General features: G+C 40.7%; 6 protein-coding genes across 7 annotated transcripts; 1 reads left to right on the top strand and 5 right to left on the bottom strand.

The window, feature by feature from the left end:
• Nucleotides 1–1896: 1896 nt before the first annotated feature.
• On the bottom strand, nt 1897–2301 carry LOC106337848 (glutathione S-transferase T3-like). Its single transcript, XM_013776957.1, has one exon. It carries the CDS (start codon nt 2299–2301, stop codon nt 1897–1899), a length of 405 nt encoding a protein of 134 aa, XP_013632411.1.
• Nucleotides 2302–4432: 2131 nt separating this feature from the next.
• LOC106340537 lies at nt 4433–5246 on the bottom strand. Its single transcript, XM_013779403.1, has 4 exons — nt 5168–5246; nt 4950–5099; nt 4812–4870; nt 4433–4719 (listed from the first exon to the last, which is right to left on the bottom strand). Exons 1-4 carry the CDS (start codon nt 5222–5224, stop codon nt 4584–4586), a joined length of 402 nt encoding a protein of 133 aa, XP_013634857.1. The 5' UTR covers nt 5225–5246; the 3' UTR covers nt 4433–4583.
• Nucleotides 5247–6108: 862 nt separating this feature from the next.
• Nucleotides 6109–7944, bottom strand: LOC106339338. Its single transcript, XM_013778129.1, has 6 exons — nt 7598–7944; nt 7038–7223; nt 6844–6960; nt 6626–6775; nt 6488–6546; nt 6109–6395 (listed from the first exon to the last, which is right to left on the bottom strand). The coding sequence occupies exons 1-6, from the start codon at nt 7796–7798 to the stop codon at nt 6260–6262; spliced, it is 849 nt and encodes a 282-aa protein (XP_013633583.1). The 5' UTR covers nt 7799–7944; the 3' UTR covers nt 6109–6259.
• Nucleotides 7945–8846: 902 nt separating this feature from the next.
• On the bottom strand, nt 8847–11670 carry LOC106342160 (la-related protein 6B). The gene is made up of 10 exons (XM_013781018.1): nt 11001–11670; nt 10690–10771; nt 10502–10596; nt 10353–10424; nt 10195–10274; nt 10003–10102; nt 9849–9896; nt 9687–9755; nt 9424–9597; nt 8847–9344 (listed from the first exon to the last, which is right to left on the bottom strand). The coding sequence occupies exons 1-10, from the start codon at nt 11472–11474 to the stop codon at nt 9051–9053; spliced, it is 1488 nt and encodes a 495-aa protein (XP_013636472.1). The 5' UTR covers nt 11475–11670; the 3' UTR covers nt 8847–9050.
• Nucleotides 11671–11731: 61 nt separating this feature from the next.
• On the bottom strand, nt 11732–14601 carry LOC106342161 (inositol 1,3,4-trisphosphate 5/6-kinase 4). 2 transcript variants are annotated; one of them, XM_013781021.1, is made up of 12 exons: nt 14451–14601; nt 14248–14283; nt 13977–14169; nt 13734–13819; nt 13453–13521; nt 13103–13308; nt 12849–12999; nt 12655–12768; nt 12508–12570; nt 12292–12437; nt 12068–12197; nt 11732–11978 (listed from the first exon to the last, which is right to left on the bottom strand). In XM_013781021.1, exons 1-12 carry the CDS (start codon nt 14589–14591, stop codon nt 11847–11849), a joined length of 1467 nt encoding a protein of 488 aa, XP_013636475.1. In that variant the 5' UTR covers nt 14592–14601; the 3' UTR covers nt 11732–11846. The 2 variants fall into 2 exon arrangements, with proteins under 2 accessions (XP_013636475.1, XP_013636473.1); XM_013781019.1 differs by having other exon boundaries at nt 12849–13005; nt 14451–14598.
• A 410-nt stretch (nt 14602–15011) lies between these two features.
• LOC106337686 lies at nt 15012–16813 on the top strand. Its single transcript, XM_013776811.1, has one exon. The coding sequence runs from the start codon at nt 15103–15105 to the stop codon at nt 16612–16614; it is 1512 nt and encodes a 503-aa protein (XP_013632265.1). The 5' UTR covers nt 15012–15102; the 3' UTR covers nt 16615–16813.
• Nucleotides 16814–16828: the final 15 nt, after the last annotated feature.

The raw sequence follows: 16828 nt of genomic DNA on the forward strand, positions 1-16828 counted from the left end.
TTTTTTCGCTCTTTTGGTTCTGGAATAAAATCAGGGTTTTCTAATAAATCATCAAATATGGAATCAAATTCATCATCATCATCTTTGTGGTAATGATAATGGGAAGAAGATGCCATTAAAAATTTTAAAAAGAGGAAAGATGTATTGAAAGTGAGGAGAAGGGAGATGAGTTGCATATTTTTAATGGGAGTAGATGTCTCATACTTATATGGTAAAAGAAGTACATCTATTGTTAATCTCCCGTGATACTATAGTTGCTCTTGAGTACTGATTGTGACTATTGGGAAGAAATAAAAAAACCATGTGACTTTTGATTACATCTTGTGAATGAACATTGCCATCGCGTGCCTCTAACTGGATCACGAGCACACAGTGGCCTCGTCTGGCGTTTAGTGGATCACGAGCAGAAATGTGTGTTGCATTACACATAGAAATACACGTTAAGTTCATCTTTTGCTACACAAATGTTGTAATGGTACACGTAAAATACTTTTGATACACAAGATCCGATACAATACAAGTCAATACAAGTCCAATACACGTAAAATACTTTTGTTCAGTACACATACCACAAAAGAGACAATACAAAGAGTGCATTAAACCATTACAAGTCCAATACATTACAACAGCCTCCATCGCTACAAAGAGTGCATTAAACCATTACAAGTCCAATACATTACAACAGCCTCCATCGCTACAAAGAGTGCATTAAACCATTACAAGTCCAATACATTACAACAGCCTCCATCGCTACAAAGAGTGCATTAAACCATTACAAGTCCAATACATTACAACAGCCTCCATCGCTACAAAGAGTGCATTAAACCATTACAAGTCCAATACATTACAACAGCCTCCATCGCTACAAAGAGTGCATTAAACCATTACAAGTCCAATACATTACAACAGCCTCCATCGCTACAAAGAGTGCATTAAACCATTACAAGTCCAATACATTACAACAGCCTCCATCGCTACAAAGAGTGCATTAAACCATTACAAGTCCAATACATTACAACAGCCTCCATCGCTACAAAGAGTGCATTAAACCATTACACATAACAGAAGAGCATCTTCATTACACATAACACTACAAAAGCTTCATTTAAACATGAGCACCACACCTATTAAAACTAATATGATAACCATTACACCAACAAAGTATTCAAAGCCATTGCTAAACCTTGATTTCTCCCTAACTATCTTCTCTAGCCTAACCATCTTCTGCTCGGTCTCATAGTCAGTCAAAAGGGTTAAGGAATCTACCTTTTCAGCAAGTTGAAGTACGTGTCTATCCCTAGCTCTCATCTCCTCCATAACGGCCACATCCCACCATTTCCAAACATGGCACTCTCCATCATCAACATGCGCACAGGTGTAGTATCTTCTCCCTGGATCATTCATACTGTTAGATGTTGCTAGAAGAGGCTGAGCACCACAGTAGCATGTCTGCGGGAATCCAAACTCAACCTCGAATTGCGGAGGGTACTGAACGCGCGCACGAGCATTGTAGCTTATCTCAGCTTGGTCCCGACGAATAAGATCTTCCGTTTCGCTGTAGCCACTGTCGACTGAGTTCCCACCATAATCCTCAGACTCTGAAGGCTGGCTATAGCTATAGTCATGTCCCATCTTTAACTTAACCTGAAAAAATTAACAAATTAATTATTAGTGAGATATTGAGAATGAACATAGAGCAACCTTGTAGCAGTGAGAAGCACATAAACAAGATAGCAACATTTAAAGTGATTCATTTTTTAAGATAGCCATTTAAGCAAACAGGAACTACATTCATCATCACACAACAATTTAAAAACATAAATACTTAACAGTACTTAACACATAAATTTAAAAACATAGTTATGACTAAGCTGATACATAGTTAGACTATAATTCTCAGAAATACTGGGCTAGGAGTTTATTCTTGACAACTTCTTCAGCCTCACTTAGTGGTTCTTTCTTGGCTAGGAGAGTGTCTAGTATGGCGAGCTTTGACAGTCTCTCCTTCATCGCCAAATCCTCCTTCTTCGTTTCCCAGATACTCGTATACTCAGCAAGAGACTTCTCTTTAGCACTATTCCTTTTAGATTTAGCAGCCTTGACACATTCAGGCCGGATCTCATGATCACTAACATTGGTGCTTGAAGCTTGGGAACCTGTCTCACCATTTTTCCTCTTTGAACAGCCACTGGCTTTAGGAGTGTTAAGGCTAAGCCATTTCTGTTCAAACCTCAACACACACCACGCATGCTCAAGGTTAAACTTGATGTTGTGATCAGAGTAGAAGATGTCATGAGCCATCTTGAGAACATCATTGTCATTCTAACCAGAACTAATCTGTCTCTCTGCTGCCGCATACGCACCACATAATTTGTTGGTGAAGTCATTGATTTTGTGCCACCTCTGCTTACAATGGAGATGCTCTCTTGGTTCACCACTCTCTCTAGCATGAGGACTTGCTGCATAATATTCTCCAACTCGCTTTCAGAAGGTCCCTTTGTTTTGTTCATTCCCAACAACAGCATCCTTTGAAGTGTTTAGCCACGCACTGATTAGAACCTCGTCATCAGCTGGGCTCCATTTCCTTCTCTCCTTGCGGTCCACTGGTGTGTCTTTAGATAGAGGTGGAGCGTCAGATTGTTGTGAACTGAAAGGAGGAAAGTGAACACTAGAATGATAACTTTCATAAAGAAAGTTTTCATGGAGAACACTTCCTTGTTGACTGTTAAGAAGTCCTACATAACTAGAGGACTGAGTAGGAAGATTCCTTGAATCCATGCGAAAAAGAACAGGGAAGGGATTGAAGAGGAGAAAGCGGAATGATTATAGAAGAGAGAAAGCAGCTGAAGTAGATTATATAATAGAAGGAAGGAAGGATGGAGTTTAATAGGAGCAAGTGTAGTGTAATAAGTAACTCACATAATGACTAACCATAAACTACAAAGGTCTAATCATTAGTTATTACACACCACACAACTATAAAGCTATCAACTATCCTAACAAGTTCATTAAATTAAAAGAGGTTTTCGTTTCAAACTAACTACACTCCCATAAAACATATCTAACTAAGCCGTAACCACATCAGTGAAATGGAACTCGCAAGTAACCATGCCTTTAATATACAGCTAGCACTACCAACCTTTGTACTTTAGAAGAAATGGTTGTTCTAGTTGACTAAAAAGTTCAACATTTATCTCAAACAATGTCAACAGTTATCTCTAACAATGTCACAATAATCTACACTAACTTACACAAATTTAGCAATTGAAACAGAGGAAACAACCATACAATCTACACAACCTAACCAAAAATAACAATGCATCACATAAATTATCAATTTTCACACAGACGAAACAAAATTTTTTCACATTTAACAATCCATAAATCACTAATTTTCACTAACGAGACAGACTAAACAACCATACAATCTACACTCCATAACAAAAATTTCACATTTTTCACACTAATTTACAATTTCCAGACAGCCCAAACAATCATACGATCAGTTTTTTTTTAAAACGATCAAGACGTAACAACCATACGATCTCAAAAGGGAGGAGGAACACATACCTTGCTAAGATTGGAATAGCCGGACAAGCTGCGACGGGCCGGAACTCAAGCGAATTGGACCGGAACTCAAGCGTATAGACGGAAGTGGGATGACCTTTGGCTTTCGATTTGGGGAAATCACGATTTGGCTTTCGATTTCGATGTGGACTGAGCTTTCAATTTGCGGGATTTCGAAGTGGACTGAGCTTTGGCTTTCGGTTTGGGGAATTCGAGAGCTTTCGATTTGCGGGATTTCGATGTGGAGTGAGGTTTGGCTTTCGGTTTGGTGAATTGGAGATGTAGCTTTCGATTTCGATGTGGAGTGAGTTTCGATTTGGGGGATTTTGATGTGGAGTGAACTTTTGATTTCGTATAGGGGATGAATCCTCTCGCCGTCTCAAGCTAGGGTTTCGGACGAAATAAAAGAGAGCAGAGCCGACCGCAATACGAGTTTCGCGACTTCGATATCATCTCTCAATCATCTTCCACCACGTTGACTTAAGGACGAAGCCGGATGTCCCTTAGTTAAGGCCCGTTTGCAATGTTTTAACTGGATTTTCATTTATTTTTCGATCCAATAATGCTAAGGAACGGGCCTATCGTACGGCGATAATGTTGCTCTAAGTCCTACGGAGTTGCTACTGCTTTCCCACTTAAGATGATGAGTCATCAGCTGCAGCTCATGACGTGGATACTGAGCTGAAGCTTCTAGCTCAGCTGGAGGGTTTAGTGTTACGGTTGTGAGTGGTAGTATAAGTAAAAGAGACCTGTGTTTTAATAAGTCTTTTTTATGCATTTCCTGGATTTGGTTTTGGACAGAGATACTTTGTAACGGAGAATGAGATGAGAAGAAAGATTTTATAACCGATGGAACGTTACAAAATAGCTGAAAATCAATCCTATAAATCACAACGATTGGTTTTCAAAAATTTAGACAAAGGAACAATAAATATGTTTTGGGATGGGAAAAGATTCACAATTTACAAAGAGACTTGTATCCATCCTCTTGTGTTCACAGGAGAAGAGAGTGGGAATCAATCGAGGTAGAAGAGAGTGACGATCTTGCGGAGATTTTTAGCTTCTTGGCATGTCTCCATGAGCAGCCTACTGTCATGAAACGCGAAGCAGATCACTTGCTGTACTTGTGATATGATGTCCATATTACACAGCCTGCACAAAAACAACAACAACGAATAAAACTCTCATGTATAATCCTTCTTGAACATCAATGTGTGAAATGATGAATACAGTCACCAACCAACCTGCTGGCTTCTAGTAATGGCAAATGGTCATTGTGTGGCTTTTCTACCACGTTTTGCACCTGTGAAAAGAGCAAGAGTTTGGAGATGAAAAGAATCCAACAAGATCATGACACTGAGCACAAACCAGGTGTCACTCACCTTCGACAAGAGTTCTTGGCTCTCAGGAGGTTGTTTTTTCAAACTTTGAGGCAAAATGACTGTAAGAAGCTCTGGCCTCTCTGCTCTAAGTGCACCTCTGATAACAGCTGCATTAGTTCCAGATGCACCTGAAGTATATATATGGTTTTTCTGCAACGAAGAGAGAAGGCTTAGTAAAACTTTAAAAAGAAAAAGATGAAAGCTCAAAGGACACGTACAGTAATAACCATGGCGTAGCTAAGAATCTCGATGAGTTCTTGGTGCATGAAACCCATGTTCCTAGTCCCAAAAAAGCCAATGGTTGGAATAGCCGGACAAGCTGCGACGGGCCGGAACTCAAGCGAATTGGACCGGAACTCAAGCGTATAGACGGAAGTGGGATGACCTTTGGCTTTCGATTTGGGGAAATCGCGATTTGGCTTTGGCTTTCGATTTCGATGTGGACTGAGCTTTCAATTTGCGGGATTTCGAAGTGGACTGAGCTTTGGCTTTCGGTTTGGGGAATTCGAGAGCTTTCGATTTGCGGGATTTCGATGTGGAGTGAGGTTTGGCTTTCGGTTTGGTGAATTGGAGATGTGGCTTTCGATTTCGATGTGGAGTGAGTTTCGATTTGGGGGATTTTGATGTGGAGTGAACTTTTGATTTCGTATAGGGGATGAATCCTCTCGCCGTCTCAAGCTAGGGTTTCGGACGAAATAAAAGAGAGCAGAGCCGACCGCAATACGAGTTTCGCGACTTCGATATCATCTCTCAATCATCTTCCACCACGTTGACTTAAGGACGAAGCCGGATGTCCCTTAGTTAAAGCCCGTTTGCAATGTTTTAACTGGATTTTCATTTATTTTTCGATCCAATAATGCTAAGGAACGGGCCTATCGTACGGCGATAATGTTGCTCTAAGTCCTACGGAGTTGCTACTGCTTTCCCACTTAAGATGATGAGTCATCAGCTGCAGCTCATGACGTGGATACTGAGCTGAAGCTTCTAGCTCAGCTGGAGGGTTTAGTGTTACGGTTGTGAGTGGTAGTATAAGTAAAAGAGACCTGTGTTTTAATAAGTCTTTTTTATGCATTTCCTGGATTTGGTTTTGGACAGAGATACTTTGTAACGGAGAATGAGATGAGAAGAAAGATTTTATAACCGATGGAACGTTACAAAATAGCTGAAAATCAATCCTATAAATCACAACGATTGGTTTTCAAAAATTTAGACAAAGGAACAATAAATATGTTTTGGGATGGGAAAAGATTCACAATTTACAAAGAGACTTGTATCCATCCTCTTGTGTTCACAGGAGAAGAGAGTGGGAATCAATCGAGGTAGAAGAGAGTGACGATCTTGCGGAGATTTTTAGCTTCTTGGCATGTCTCCATGAGCAGCCTACTGTCATGAAACGCGAAGCAGATCACTTGCTGTACTTGTGATATGATGTCCATATTACACAGCCTGCACAAAAACAACAACAACGAATAAAACTCTCATGTATAATCCTTCTTGAACATCAATGTGTGAAATGATGAATACAGTCACCAACCAACCTGCTGGCTTCTAGTAATGGCAAATGGTCATTGTGTGGCTTTTCTACCACGTTTTGCACCTGTGAAAAGAGCAAGAGTTTGGAGATGAAAAGAATCCAACAAGATCATGACACTGAGCACAAACCAGGTGTCACTCACCTTCGACAAGAGTTCTTGGCTCTCAGGAGGTTGTTTTTTCAAACTTTGAGGTAAGATTACTGTAAGAAGCTCTGGCCTCTCTGCTCTAAGTGCACCTCTGATAACAGCTGCATTAGTTCCAGATGCACCTGAAGTATATATATGGTTTTTCTGCAACGAAGAGAGAAGGCTTAGTAAAACTTTAAAAAGAAAAAGATGAAAGCTCAAAGGACACGTACAGTAATAACCATGGCGTAGCTAAGAATCTCGATGAGTTCTTGGTGCATGAAACCCATGTTCCTAGTCCCAAAAAAGCCAATGGTTCTAGGCCCTTGCTGCTGTATCGCCAGTAGCTCCTGTTCGATTACATATATAGACGTGGTCAGTACCAGCTAGATTCCAATTTCTAGCGAGCAGAGAAAGTAGGCGTTACTTGAATGTAATCAACATCAGGGGAAGGCTTGAGCTCAGAGACAGCAACTGAACCGGATCCTTCAACGATGGCCTGAGCCTGAGTAGGAATCCGGAGGCCTCCGGAATCTTCATCAGATTCAAGCCCACATGTAATAGGATCATCTTCATTTCTCAAAATATCTGTCCTGCCTTGATCTTTCGTGCACTAATATACAATACACAGAGCATATAATAATCAGAGTTCCTCAAAAGTGTATAAATAACAAGCAACAAACTCTTCAAAGGTCAAATCTTAAAAACTCATATACCTATCAATCATAACAATTGAGCAAGGAGATACTTTCTCCTACAACAAACTCTACCATCATGACAAAACATTACATACATGGTAAGACTTTTAATACAGGAGGTCACCACCTAACTACTAAGACTACCATTAATGAGAATAATTAATGTCTCCAGCGAAAAAAAAAAGACCAACATTTACAATCGTGATGAGACAAAAACATCAAATCATTCAAACACAATTTTGTCGGAATGCTGCTACCAAGGGAATTAGCACAAAGAGGAGGACATTACCATGGGAACACAAGGAGAAGAGGATCTGGATCTCCGGGGGAATAGCTGCCACAGGGAAGAAGAGCAATAGCTGCCACAGGATCGGAGACTAAAGTTAGGGTTTTTCGATCTGAGCGCTAGAGAATCCGAAGAAGAAGGAGGAGGAGGAATCAAGGGAAGTGTGAGAGGCACGAGGAGCCTCATAGGTAGAGATGAACTCATCTATCTATCTTATCCCAATACTGTTGATAACTTCTCTTCTCTTCTCGAAAAATTGACAGAGAATCCGAATCCTTTCACTGCTTCGTCGAGGAAGAAGAAGAAGAAGATAAAACACTCAGACGAATACAAAACAGAAAGAAAAAAAAAAACAAATCTTTTTTTTTAATTGGAGAATATTATTATTATTCGTCCCTTTGCAGCTGTAATAAGTCCAATTAAAATTAGTGGTTTAATATTGACTTTTTTTTTGTTATGGGCTAAAAAAACCTTAAAAAGCCTTGTAACTTTTTTTTATAGCCTTCACTTCTAATATACCAACACGTGTCAGCATGTCTCTGTTACTTGCTTGAAGAGAAGTAAAATACCACTTGAATGATGAGTTTGTATCTTCTTCTTTGTGCAATTTTGTAGCTTCATGCCCCACCTGGACCAATGCATTAATATGAACATACTGTTACTCAGAACCAAACACACAATAGTTTTGATATAATCTTGATATGAACATACTATTATTACTCAGAACCAAAAACACACATGACTCCTGATTACAACTCACTCAGAAAAGGCTTAGCTCCATATCCAAGAGCAAGGGTCGTGGTGTCCTTATGTATTCTATTGTAACATAAAACTAATCAGATGCTATGTTACATTAGGTGATTGTGTGGTGAATGTTTTATATGTGCTATATTACATCATTATAAATGAGAAAAGAAAAAGAGTCTCAATTTTCCAAGGTAGAGAAATGTACTGACATTACGAAGAGTGGCGAAAGTGTTTTGGAAGTGAGAGAGAGAGAGAGAGAGAGAGCTGAGCTCACAAGACACTTGTTAAGGAAGAGGAGACAGTCGCTGTCGAATGTCACACGAAGTTTCGGTCTGTTCGCACTCTTGAGAAAGAGAGAGACAGAGAAGGCATTTACCTATCAAGTTGCTGTTCTGTCTTTACTATATCATCGCAAGTCATTATTTCATCATCAAAAGCGTTTACAGAAGAACTCAAAGTTGGTGTCTGAGTTTCATGACACTTAACACTCGACTTCTTGCAAGGGATAAAGGCTGTTTGTTTTGTTATTGTAAGGTAAAGATAAAAGAGTAATTCAAACACATGTTATTTTTGAAGTAAGGAGAATATTATCAAGTCTGCAAAACTCAAACCATTCCCCCATGGGGAAGGATATATAAAGTTCTCTCTCTCTCTCTCTTGCTCTCTCCCTTGTGGAACCCGATCACCTCTTTTCCAAAACCGCTCTCGATCAGTCTGCCTGAACCGTGACTGGCTTTCCTCGTCCCATCGAGAAACCTCTGGTCCCATCAGGCATCCTTGGTCCCGGTGGTTGCTGTTTTGGCTGCTGCTCCATGCTGTTCATTTGATTGTTTGAAGGTGGTGTTCCCACTTGATGTTGATGGTGATGGTTATGATGATTCCCACGCCCATTGTGGTTCTGGTTTTGGTTCTGGTGAGGTTGACCTCGTCCTCGCCCCTTCCCCCTACCTCTGCTACGCCCTTTTCTCTGCCCAGCCGCTTTCTCATTCCCTTGCTCCTCTCCCTGTTATATCTTAAAAGTTTAAGGAACCATCCATAGAGAAACAATGCAATGACCCAAGAACGTATTTGGTGTTACTTACTACTATCACTGCCTGCTCTGGCACATGTGTATCCCATTCCCCAGAACACTCTTCAGATAGCTTCTCAATCGGCTGCTGCTGCTGCTCGGATGCCGTCGCTTCATCTTCCTCATGTTCTACCTCTACATCATGTCCTTTTCTTCCTCGCCCTTGACCCTGTTTTGGTTCCTTTGTCTGCATGATCAGAACAACAAAACATGAGCCGGAATCAACTTCCACGGATCCTAACCGAGACCAATGACATCTAATTCTAAAACACATACCTGAGGTTTTAACATCAACCGGACCTTAAGACTGCTCCTCCAGTTTCCTGCTTCATTTAGTTCGGCAACCTGTACAAGCAACATTCTATCAGTTCACCACATCAGCACCTGAGAGTATACACACACACAGTCTAAAAAATTCCGAGTAATGAGAGACTATACTGCTTTCTCGGCTAGCTCAACCGTCTCATACTCCACAAAAGCATGCACCTGTTAGAACACAAAGTAACAGAAACATCAATTTTTGCATCCTGTTAATCTATTCAAAGCTAAAACCAAAAAAAAAAAAAGAACCAAGAATCTATATTTAGTATACCTTGTTGCTGAAAAGAGGACCATCGCTTTTGGCTGATCTTGCAGCTGGTGGAACAGCGTTCCCAGTAATCTGTGGCTGGCAGGTACGGATGTTCTTCACACTGACAAAATAACTCAATACTTCAATAAAACCCAAAAGTGGTGGTTAATCTAGAATATTAAAAGTAACATCAACAGATGTTAGTAGTTGTACCTTCCAACAGTTGAGAAGATCTTCATCAGGTTTTGGTAGCAATGGTCCTCAGGTAGATTCTCAGCAATAACTATACGAGACTGGATACGATAAAACTTATTAGAAAAGTCAACACACTCCTTTCTTCATTAGATAATCAGAAATATCAAAAACAGTACCTGGAGTTCTTCTAGGGCAGTCTCGGTAACTGGATTCAAGCGCCTCACTTTCTTTCCATCTTCACTAACAACCTGTTCGATGACTCAAAAACGTTAGAAAACATTTGAAGGAGAAATATTCAACAAAGAAACAAGACAAAAGAACTCACAAGCTTTGCTGAGTTCTGTAGAACTGTGGCAAGCTGAGAATTACCACTAACGACAGCTTTAACTTTCTTGAAAGACGCAACGACTTGTATCGGCACTGTAAACACACACGAATCCCTCCCATCATGGATCAGAACAAAAAAGATTACAAAATAAAAGTAACAATCACTTTAAAGCAACAGAAACTAACCGTATCCTTCAGGATCCTTGCTAATGAACCTCATCAGATGATCAGTGGTAGCCAAGTTCAAATCACTAAAGTAGTATTCAACCTGACAGTTGATTTTAAGTAGTCAATAACTTCAAACAACAAACTTTAATACATTCATGTTCCAACTCAAAAAGACAAGAATCATCATGTCTGAATCTAACTAGTAACAGTGATTTAAGTAGTCAATAACTTCAAACACCAAACTTTAACACATTCATGTTGCAACTCAAAAAAAAACAAGATCACATCATGTCTGAATCTAACTAGTAAACCAACAAAGGTAAGCTCACCTGATTCACAATCTTCTGAATAGTATCCTCAGGCAAACCAGTTTTCGGATCGATAACAACAGAAGAAGCTCCAGCCTCAGTCGTCTGATCACTCTTAGACTCTCTCTTATGATGATCTCTCCTCTCGCTCTTCTTCACAGCCGAATCAGGCTCCTGCTGATGGCTCCTCGCGGGGACATAGTGCTGGTTCTGCTGATGACGGCTATGATGGAAGCGATGAGGATGGTGGTGAGGCTGGATAGGAACAGGACCGAGGACGGGGACGTTGAAGGGACGCTGGTGGTGGTACATGTGAAGCATACCGTGCGGCGGAGGAGGAGGGATAATCATCCTCGGAGGAGGAGTAGTTCGACCAGGTACGAACTCTGGAGCTCCGGCGTTGAGTCTGCTCGAGGAGAGAGACCTCAAGAGCGACGGATCTGAAGAAGTAGAGTGAGAGAGATCATCGGAATCTAGGGTTTGCTGATCAGCCATGGATGATTGATTGATTGATTGACTAAAAGGTCAAGACTTTGACTGTGTGATAGGATGAAGTAAAGTTTGGATCTTTGAAGTGGGAATCTTCTTACAGAGAGAGAGTAGATCCCTGGAGAAGGGGGAGAGAGAGATTGAAAGAGAGAGAAAAGACTCTTCCTTTTTTTGCTTCCTGTTTTGGAGAGAAGTTCTCAGGTCTCAAAGGTCGTCTCTTTGTCGTGTATTTATAGATGGGCCTTTTGGTTCTTATACCGACATTAAGACAGAACAATACTCTCACTTGCTGCTGCTGGTCCTTAAATATTACATTTTATTCTGGTTTTTACAGTTATTAGTCTCAAGAGTTGGAAGCATAATAAACACACAAAACACTCAGACATGTTGGTCAAGCCTGTTTCTGATGGCTTCCCAGAAGGAAGGAACTGCTATGTTGTCCGGGACTTCTTTAAAAGACGGTAAGTAGTTCAAGTCTACTACCACGTGATCTCTTGTTCCTTCTTGAATCTGTAGATATCTCAGCAAAGAGAGAGAGAGAGTGTGTGTAAGTAGTTGTACAAAGGCTCTTGTGATTGTGATGGGATGATGGTACTTACAACCACATCAAATCCGAAGATTGTGAGATCAAGCTTCTTTCTGAGCCAGTTTGCTGCTTCTGTAACCAGTTCTAGATCAATCTCATCTACCGGATTCTGGTTTGCGGAACCGACTGGTAAAGACTTTAAGCTGTGGAGGAGGTAATGGAACAACCCAAAGTTAGAATCTTTCAGCAAGTGAAGGCTTTGGCATAAGAGTCAATGGAAATTGTTATGAAAACTACCTGTCAAAGAGAATTGGTCGGAGACCGTTTTCTTCAGCTGATTTCCTCAGGGTGGAAGAGCTAGGGATTGATTTCTTGACGGCATGGAAGATCTTTTCCCCCAAGACGTAGAACTTGAAGATTCTGGATGAATGGTCCACATACTCCTGCAAAATCAGTGATTGACAAGCTTCTTTATGGTTGAGTAGTGTTCATCCAGGTTACGTTATGACTTACTTGGATAATGGCAGGGACAGGAGTGTTCAGATCTTTAAAGTCCTCAACTCGGAAGACAATGGCCTGAAGATAAACACATGAAAAATGAGGATTTTGTTTTTGGCTGTGAAAGACTAAATCAAGAAGGAAGTTATGAGATATATTCACCATGCTGTGAGCATCAGCAACACCACAGGCAACCTGAGGTTTCACGATACACGGAAGAGAGAGTCCAGCTCTTGACAAGTTTTGAGCCAAATCCGGCTCATCATAGCTGTCAATCTGCAGATAAGGAACTCTGATATTACCTTGCAAAGGCAAAAAAGTAAAAGCATTCAATGTGAAAAGGAGGATTCTAAGACCTGATGGAAGCAGGCGCCTCTTATCTTTCGTCCTGATGCAGTAAGGTCCTCTAATCCAAGAAGAATGTGTTGCATCTTGAGTCGGTCCAGGACAGGATATATATGTTGAAGCGGGTCAACTACAGCACAAGCATTTTGATCTTCCATATACCTGCAACTAGCTTTCAACAAAGTTTCTCATATTTGCGGTTTCTATAGGCCACTTGCTGATACAGCACAGCTGTAGATTGAGATCAAGGAATCGAGAAGCTTACTTTCGCAGTTCCTCCATGCCGGTAGAGAATGTAACTGCAACAGATGATTCTGGGACGGAGCAGTTAAGTCGAATGGACAAGATTTCATCAGTTGCTTTGTGGAAAATGATATCAGCGTGTTTGAGTTGAGATGGAAGAGGGAACTCAAACATGAGTGGTAGAAAGATCAGCCCATTTGAAGTAGGATACATGGGTAAAGCACCCCTCTAGAAAAAATCAAGAAAATTTTAACACCGTATTACTATCATGCATCAATAAAGACCTAGATGGTCAAGCATATTATACGATCAGCATACAGTGAGCAGTGCAAGTAAGCATTGATCAAGTCGAATTTTAAATATGGTTATTACCTTGGCAAAGTCCTCTATGCGAGATGGCTTCATGATGTAAGCAACTATAGCAGCACCATCACCCAATGCCTGTTTTTTGAGAGGTAGCATCAAAAGGGAAAGACATATAAATCAAATTAAATGGAGAAGGAAGAATATGAATGTGTGATATCAAGCAACTCAGCAACATTGTTTAGTAACTTTAGTTCTGGCCTAGAATGAGTACTCGCTTAAAGTGAACCAGCTTATTTCTCAACTTGAAGCGTTTTCTAGTATAAGAAAACATCAAAGTCAAGACATACCTTTTTGTTCATGCAGCAAATATTCATTGGGAGCTCTTCTAGCCTACTGATACAAAGCATGTTAGGATCCTCATATGAATCTCCTTCTACAACATATAGAAACCCAAAAATACTTAAGCGCCTCATAAAAGTTATCTTCCAAACATGTGGAGAGTAAACTTTTAACCATAAACGCAGAAGCTGAATATTTTTAAAAAATGTTAAAACTCTCATGTGAGTAGAGAGACCATCCTCATCACTAACCAAGTACAACAACAAGCTGGCTTTGACTCAGGTCACGCAGTGACTCTTCTTTCCGGGTTGAAGCAACGTAGAGAATGTCGCCATCACTATACCATGCTTTGAGAGCATCACCAAAAGCAACACTTGTCAGAGACGTCTCCAAAGGTAAGCAATCGATAGAGTATTCCACTGCCGTCTTCCTCAGTAAATCCACCTGCAAGACAGTAAAGACGAATCAATCTCACACCACAAAGTCATAACAGTTAGACAAGTCATGTGAACTAATCCAAACCTTGTTTTCCGGAAGATCAAGACCATAAGATATCCCCTGCAAGACAGCAAACGACAAAAGAATCAATGTCCGAAAGCGCAATTCGATCTAAAAAGTTCAATCCTTTCCTCATCTAATCACTTTAACAGTTAACCAAAACCAACACAAAACTCTGAAACTTTGCATGCAATGCGATATCTATTCAAATCAAAGTCGTTATTAACCGTTCGGATCATAGAGTAACGAAGCAGCCTGAGGAGACACGTGACTGATGCTCGAACCCGCGGCGTAGAATCTTCATCATCGTGATCGAGAAGCACAGATTCGTCGAGTAAAACACATTTCATCGTTCCTCTTCCTCCCATCTCTCTCTCTCTCAAGCGACAGTTCATGCGTTGTGGAAAGAAAGGAACGCTCGCAGACATGGAGAGCAGCCACAGCCTGCAACTACTTGGAAGAGAGTTTGATCTCTTGGTTTGCTTCTAGGGAGTAATCACCATGAGGAATATTTTTAGAGTATAGATTATCTCTGTACAAAATCAGATGCACTAGATGTACAAATTTTTGACTGAATAAAAATTTTATATTCTTAAAAAAAAAAAAAAAAAAAAAAAAGAATAATCTTTTACGGTGGCGATTAGCCGTTAAATGGCGAAAGTATTGTTATTTTAATGAACTGACCGATTTACCCTTACTGGCGTTGTAGTAAGCTGAGGGTAATATCGGTAATTAGGAAAAGGACAAAAGCAAAGTTTCGATCTTTATTCATTTCTACTACGCCTCCTCCTCTGTTTTTGAATGAGAAAATCAGATCGGAAAGACTGAGACACAACCGTGAAGAAAGAAGAGATTTTTAAGGTTGTTTGGTCGAATGAAATGAACCGAGAAACGAAGAAGTTCTCTCAGCCGCCGGAGAAGAAGCTAAAAAGGGAGAAACTTCCGGCGAACCCATTGAGAGGATTGAGTACAAGAAGCTCCGGAAGCAGTAGTTGTAGCAATGGCAGTGGTAACGGGTCAACTAGTCACAGGTCCTTGCTCTCTCATTCTTTCTCATCGTCTTCCTCTTCGATGGGAGTGAATCCTCATAGTGGTGGTGTTAGACCTGTGAAGCCAGTAGTAGCTAAAACCCCCAAGTCTGCTCCAGTTTTGAGTAAACCTTTAATTAGAAAGAAACCAAAGTCTCTGGAGGAGACTAAGCTGAAGTCTACGGTTACTGAGAAGTCTCAGAGATGTAGAGCAAACCCCACTTTTGGAAAGAGAGTCGCTACTGGTAAGATTAAAGGTTCGGTTTTGAAGAAGCAGTCTTCTGTTTCTACAGTTAGAGTAGATGACAGTGTTGTAAAGGTTGTTACTCCTGTGTCTAAACTAGGAACAGGATCAGATTTGGTTTCTAGAAGCAATGCTGGTAGACTAAGCAAGAGTAATAGTAGTAATCAAGAGAAGACACCACCGGTTCAAGCATCGGTATCTCCAGAGATGCACTGCGGAACGTCTATGAGTTTGTTGTCAGCATCGGCTCATTCACAGGCCTGTTATGCTGCTGGGCATTTACTCTCAGGTGTTAGTGACAAGAGGAAGTGCAAACCTAAAGGGATACTCACTGTGTGTGAGAACGGTTTCGAGGTTGGTAAGGGAAAGATAATACTGAATGATTCTGATGAATTTGATGAAGGGAGTTTTGGTGTTGGTGGAAGTTGTGATGATGATATCTCTATGATGCCTGCGTCAGTGCAGTGGCTTTTATCTCCTTGTGATGAGGAGAAAGAAGATGAGAAGGAGAAGTATGAGGAGCTTCAGCAAGTTGCTGAGTGTGTTGGCCATGAGACTCCTTCGCCACTATCTGATTTATGCAACATTAGTGGTGGAGGAAGAAGTCTTTCACCTATGAGAAGGACTAGTTCTTCTCTTTCTCCGAACGAGCTTTCTCGGTTCAGGAGATTTATGCAGCTTTCATCTCCTTCTGAGCATTTGGGAGGAGACAAACAGTCTCCCTTGTCTACTGATACACTGGGGAGCGAGAATGTGATTCAAACACCAGAGTCCAACTCAAGCTTTGACAGTTACTTCAGACTCTCGTCTTCCCAAGGTGAAATCAAACTTGAGGTTGGCTCAGAGTTGGAATCACTGACAACGACTCTTCAGTCAGTCAGATTGTCACCAAAGGAACCGAGCTGCTCAAGTTTCAACTTTGAGTCTTTGGCCACATCTTCTCATTCCATTGATCTTTCACAGTTTCAGAGAGGTTTAGTTGAAGGTGATGATGCTCCTGCAGGAAAAGGAAGAGAACTGCTTCCATGCTCTGCTGCTGAGTCAATAAGCACTGATGGTGGTGGTGGTCTGATATGTTCTGAGGATTCAAATTGGATGGCATGTTACAACAAAAGTTAAACTTCCTAGACTGATTAGTTTCAAGCATCTCTTTTCCTTGTAAGTATATGTTCACGTTAGCAGGTCCTGTTGTTGTGTTTCTCTATTGTTTTCTTCACCATTTCCACTTATGAAACATCAATTCTTATTCTGAGCGCATCAGAATATTTGAAGTCCTTTATAGTACTTTTTTTTGTTAAACCAATAAAACATGCTTTTTTCATTGATGGATTCA

Source organism: Brassica oleracea, chromosome C4, assembly GCF_000695525.1.
Source record: "Brassica oleracea var. oleracea cultivar TO1000 chromosome C4, BOL, whole genome shotgun sequence".
In the NCBI taxonomy this organism is placed as follows: Eukaryota; Viridiplantae; Streptophyta; class Magnoliopsida; order Brassicales; family Brassicaceae; genus Brassica; species Brassica oleracea.

What these genes read in the sequence shown, in the direction of transcription:
- LOC106337848 (XM_013776957.1), bottom strand. Translation starts at nt 2,301, where the DNA reads ATGGCTCATGACATCTTCTACTCTGATCACAACATCAAGTTTAACCTT.
- LOC106340537 (XM_013779403.1), bottom strand. Translation starts at nt 5,224, where the DNA reads ATGGGTTTCATGCACCAAGAACTCATCGAGATTCTTAGCTACGCCATG. An exon ending in GCCAAGAACTCTTGTCGAAG is followed by an intron (nt 4,871 to 4,949) that starts GTGAGTGACACC and finishes CTCTTTTCACAG; the next exon opens with GTGCAAAACGTGGTAGAAAA. An exon ending in CCATTACTAGAAGCCAGCAG is followed by an intron (nt 4,720 to 4,811) that starts GTTGGTTGGTGA and finishes GTTTTTGTGCAG; the next exon opens with GCTGTGTAATATGGACATCA.
- LOC106339338 (XM_013778129.1), bottom strand. Translation starts at nt 7,798, where the DNA reads ATGAGTTCATCTCTACCTATGAGGCTCCTCGTGCCTCTCACACTTCCC. An exon ending in GCTACGCCATGGTTATTACT is followed by an intron (nt 6,776 to 6,843) that starts GTACGTGTCCTT and finishes TCTTCGTTGCAG; the next exon opens with AAAAACCATATATATACTTC. An exon ending in GCCAAGAACTCTTGTCGAAG is followed by an intron (nt 6,547 to 6,625) that starts GTGAGTGACACC and finishes CTCTTTTCACAG; the next exon opens with GTGCAAAACGTGGTAGAAAA.
- LOC106342160 (XM_013781018.1), bottom strand. Translation starts at nt 11,474, where the DNA reads ATGGCTGATCAGCAAACCCTAGATTCCGATGATCTCTCTCACTCTACT. An exon ending in TTCAGAAGATTGTGAATCAG is followed by an intron (nt 10,772 to 11,000) that starts GTGAGCTTACCT and finishes ATCAACTGTCAG; the next exon opens with GTTGAATACTACTTTAGTGA. An exon ending in ATCTTCTCAACTGTTGGAAG is followed by an intron (nt 10,103 to 10,194) that starts GTACAACTACTA and finishes TTATTTTGTCAG; the next exon opens with TGTGAAGAACATCCGTACCT.
- LOC106342161 (XM_013781019.1), bottom strand. Translation starts at nt 14,591, where the DNA reads ATGGGAGGAAGAGGAACGATGAAATGTGTTTTACTCGACGAATCTGTG. An exon ending in TTGATCTTCCGGAAAACAAG is followed by an intron (nt 14,170 to 14,247) that starts GTTTGGATTAGT and finishes ACTGTCTTGCAG; the next exon opens with GTGGATTTACTGAGGAAGAC. An exon ending in TTTGCTGCATGAACAAAAAG is followed by an intron (nt 13,522 to 13,733) that starts GTATGTCTTGAC and finishes CTCAAAAAACAG; the next exon opens with GCATTGGGTGATGGTGCTGC.
- LOC106337686 (XM_013776811.1), top strand. Translation starts at nt 15,103, where the DNA reads ATGAACCGAGAAACGAAGAAGTTCTCTCAGCCGCCGGAGAAGAAGCTA.